Source organism: Leishmania martiniquensis, chromosome 34, assembly GCF_017916325.1.
Source record: "Leishmania martiniquensis isolate LSCM1 chromosome 34, whole genome shotgun sequence".
NCBI classification, from domain to species: Eukaryota; Euglenozoa; class Kinetoplastea; order Trypanosomatida; family Trypanosomatidae; genus Leishmania; species Leishmania martiniquensis.
In genome coordinates this window covers 1143040-1147086 of record NC_090169.1, presented here as the reverse complement: position 1 = coordinate 1147086, position 4047 = coordinate 1143040, and the positions used below count along the sequence as shown (strand labels likewise).

The following is a 4047-nucleotide window of genomic DNA, read 5'->3' as shown; positions in this document are numbered from 1 at the left end:
AATGCGCAGGAGATATCTGCAGGAAGGACACCGTACGCGCGCGACAAGGCAAGGAGGGTGGGAGGAAGGAGGAGCAGGGGAGGGGGAGTGAGGTACACGTGCCGCCGCATGCGCAACAAATCTCCTCCCCCCCCACCATTGGCTACTCCCCAACGCCGCCGAGCCCCATACACATAGGCGGTCGCACAAGTCCCTCGTATGTCCACACATCCACCTCATCACCACAGCCTCACCTCCCCGCGCGTCTACACCCAGCAGCACCGCGACGCGGTGTGCAAAAGCTTGCTGCGGAACATCCACGCATCTTTCACGGGATCGTACAGCACAATGTCCGACAGCGCAGCACTACGCAGCGCCGGCGTGTCGGCGCCGCTATGCTGCCCCTCTCCGTACGGAAAGGCGCACAGCTGCTGCAGCGCGGCACGAGCCCGCGGGCGCTCAGCGCACGTCGCTTGAAGCTGCCGCATCGCCTTCAGCAGCTTCTGATTCGTGCACGCCGCCGCCGAGACGCGGCGCTGATGCAGAGCCGCAAGCAGCGCGTCCAAGTCGTCGCTGCTCGTTCCCACAACATCGATGAAGTGGTGCAGGCTGACAGCGTCGGCGGTGTGCTGCGTGTAGGCAACCGCCTGCTCCCGACTGAACGCGGGTATCGCACAGAAGTCGAGCCGCGGCAGACCCGTGTCGGCCGCTGTCAGACTCTCGATGGGCACCTCCACGACGACATGGCAAACACGACGGTCGCACGCGAGCGCCACCGCGTCCTTGTACACCCGCTGCAAACAGCTGCCACCGCGCAGCGCCAGCATCAGGAGCGGCGGCTCGCCGCTCGCAGCCTTGGCCATCCGGCACGCATCACTTACGAAGTCAAGCAGGTCGCCGCACACATCCACATTGCTCACGCCAAGCGCCTTTGCGACGCTACGCAGAGCGTCCTCGGCGCCGCGCACGTCGACACGAATCGCCGGCATCCGCTCCATCCGCACAGCTCTGTCACACACAAAGCTCTTGCCGCACCCACCAAAGCCAGTGAAGACGACGATTCGGGGATGCGCCGTGTCCAGCTGGCGCAGCACCTGCCGTACAGCATCCACCTCTCCGTCGCGCGCAACAATGTGCTGCGCCGCCAACCAGGTCCCTGGCGAGCAGCTGCGACTGCCCTTCAGCGTCTGCGTCAGCGTCCTGGTGGCGACCGCAAGCTGGTGTGCGCGCTGCTGCGCGAGGGAGTTCTTCAAGTTCCACCCGAACGCGATGGCAATGCCCAGCAGCGCCATCGACGCGCTCACCACCCCGCTGTATTTGGTAAGCGTGTAGCGGAAGTCCCGCTCCTTCACCCGCTCCCTCAGCAGCTGCCGCATCTGGCGGTGGTGGTCTCGCTGCCACTCCGACTTCTCCAGCACGCACATGCGCACCGCCTTCGGTACGTGCGTCGCGCACTGCACATCGGGGGCCGTCAGCAGGTGCAGTCTGTCCACACGCCAGCCGCGCTGAAAAAGCACGCACGCAATGCTCTCCCGGTGCGCCCGCCGCGCCACGCCGGCCGTGCGCACCCACTCCACCACAGCGCCGTACCCAGCGTCGTTTACGAGCTTCGCTCGCCCCTCTGACACCACCACCACCTCCGCTGGCACAGCCACGTCCAGGACGTCGTCGTCCAGCAGAACCCCATACGTCCCGTTGCCGTTCACGCGCACCACAACCCCACCCATCACAACCCCGACACACCCCTCGTCCCTGCCGCGCTCAACATAGACGCGAGAGCCCACTTCCAAGAGCGGCGACAGAGAAAGACACCGCAGATGCACGGCATAAACGGCTCCACCTATCGGTGCCTTTACCGCGCCACCAGCGATAGGGAAACCAGCGGCCCCCAAGCTCTTCTCGAGGAAGCCATTCACAGTCGTTCCGCGCACAACGAGCTTTCGAAGAGGAAGCACCGATAAAGACGGAGACAAGCTCCATGCGGTTAAAGCACACGCAGGCGAATGTGCGAGAGTCGCCGTCGACCCCAAAGCACCAGCGACACCCCCGTCCAGCGTGGCCAGCCTCGTCGCCCAGCGCGCCGCTTCATCGAGCGGGATGCAAGCAGAGGTGCGCGCGTCGCCATGGTGCGCGCACACCACGCAGCTGGCCGACGCCCCGGTGCAGCGGACGCTCAACCGTGGGGGCAGCAGCAGAGTCCGCATCGCAGCGCCGCCTCGTCCAGATCGCGCCCCCATCCCCCGAGCACCGCTGGTGCTGTAAGGGTGCGAGAGCAAGAGGCACCAGCCACGGCACGCACCTCACCGTGCACGCACGCGTGCGGACGCGCCTGAAAGGGAGAGCTGCTCCACGAATAAGGCAGGGAAAAAAATGTCGTCACTGTAGAGGCTACACAAGCACGCGCATCATCGACAGAGAAGGGCAAAAAGGAAGAGGGCAAAGCAGACATTAGAGAATAGAGCGCGGATGCAAAGGCTGTCAGCAGCACATCCCTGTCGGCAGAAGGCGCATGCACAAGCGAGCACTCACACACAGCAAGGGCAAAGACCTCAGTGCCCCATAGCACCAAAACGATGCCTCCGTGGTCCCCAACACCGTCTGTCCTCTTGCCCCTCTGCATGTACGCTCTCTTCCTTGCTCCCACGGCGCCTCAAGAGTTCGCGGCGACACCACCGCCGCTGAAAGCCTCGTTGGCAGCGCCGCAGCAAAGGAGGATTAGTCGCCTCCCTGCACAGAGAGGCGCACACGAGCCGTGCGTCGCCTCGGTTTTCCTTTTGGCATGTAGTCTGGCCGGTCCGCCAGCAGCAGTCAGCACACCACGCACTCAGTCGCTACACACACACACACACAGACACGAGCGCACGCAGGCGTCGGCAGAGAGAGGGGCACCTGCTCAGGTGGCCTACACCGCCCCTTCCACCGGAGTGGCGCTGGCCCGTCGCGCTCAGCGCGCGCGAGGCGGCCGTGTGCGGCACCTCGCACTCTCAGGCCTATACGCCCGGCACACGGTCGCACAGCACCACCCAGCACAAGGACGCGTGGCCGGCGCTGCCGTCGCCACCGCCCTCGCGCCGGCCCTCGCCCTACGGCGGCTGCGCCAGTCGCCGCGCGCACGTCTCCAGCACAGCCCCGTCGGCCCGCAGCGTCCGCTGCAGGCACATCCGTCGCCACAGCGACACAGCAGTGCTCCGTTCGCCCGCGCGCGCCAGCGACCGGCTCGGGCAGCGGTTCGCGTAGCGGTCCCGCAGTCGCGGCAGCGGCGGCGGCGCCACCGGCCGCGCACACGCACACACGCCAGCCACACCGCCCAGCACCGCGCACCGCCGTCAGACAAGCGCGGCGCCCTGTATGCGCGCATGCAAGCCTCGCGCCGTCCTGCGTGGCTGTCGGCCGGCCCATCCGGGGGCCAGCCACGGTCACCACCGTGTCGCGCCCTCAGGCGCCCATCATACAAGCGCAGCAGACAAGAGAGGTGCACGTGGGGAGGCGTGGGTGCAAGAGGAGATCGCATGGAGAGAGGGACGCATACGTGTGAGCATTCACGGGCCTGCAGGGGCGCGCACGCGCACCCGCAGAGAGCACGGCCCTGCCCCGCTCGCCGCAGCAAGGGGCTCGGCGCCCTCCCCCAGCCACGCCCGCTCTCGGAGGTCGAGGGCGGCGACAACGGCGGCAGCGGCGCCGTTGGGGGAGAGGGGGGCGGAGCAGCACGGGTTCACGCGCACAGCGGCGTCCTTCGGAGCGAAAGCACGACTGGCAGAGAAAAGGCAAACGCGCACGGGAAGGCGCCATGCAAAGCAATGGGTCAAAGCAAAGTGCGCCGGCGCTGCAGGCGCAGGCGAAAGGCGGTGCTTGGCGTTGGGGTGCGTGTCCTCTCCTGTGCATCTCGCATCGGCTGGATTTCTGGGCCCTCACAGCCGCAGCAGCACGCCCGCTTGCCGTGCCACCCAGCGACAAGCTGCGCGGCAGGTGCACACACGCAGCAGCAACTCGCGTGCCTCCGCCGCACCACGGCTGCATCCCAGTCGCCCGCAGCGAGGCGTCTGTCGTGAGATCATTGCTAGGGAGGTG

General features: G+C 66.8%; 1 protein-coding gene across 1 annotated transcript; it reads right to left on the bottom strand.

Moving 5' to 3' along the window:
- Positions 1-245: 245 nt before the first annotated feature.
- Positions 246-2183, bottom strand: LSCM1_02303 (uncharacterized protein; the record flags this gene model as incomplete). Its single annotated transcript, XM_067319886.1, has 1 exon — positions 246-2183. One exon carries the CDS (start codon positions 2181-2183, stop codon positions 246-248), a length of 1938 nt encoding a protein of 645 aa, XP_067175261.1.
- Between the last annotated feature and the right edge of the window lie 1864 nt (positions 2184-4047).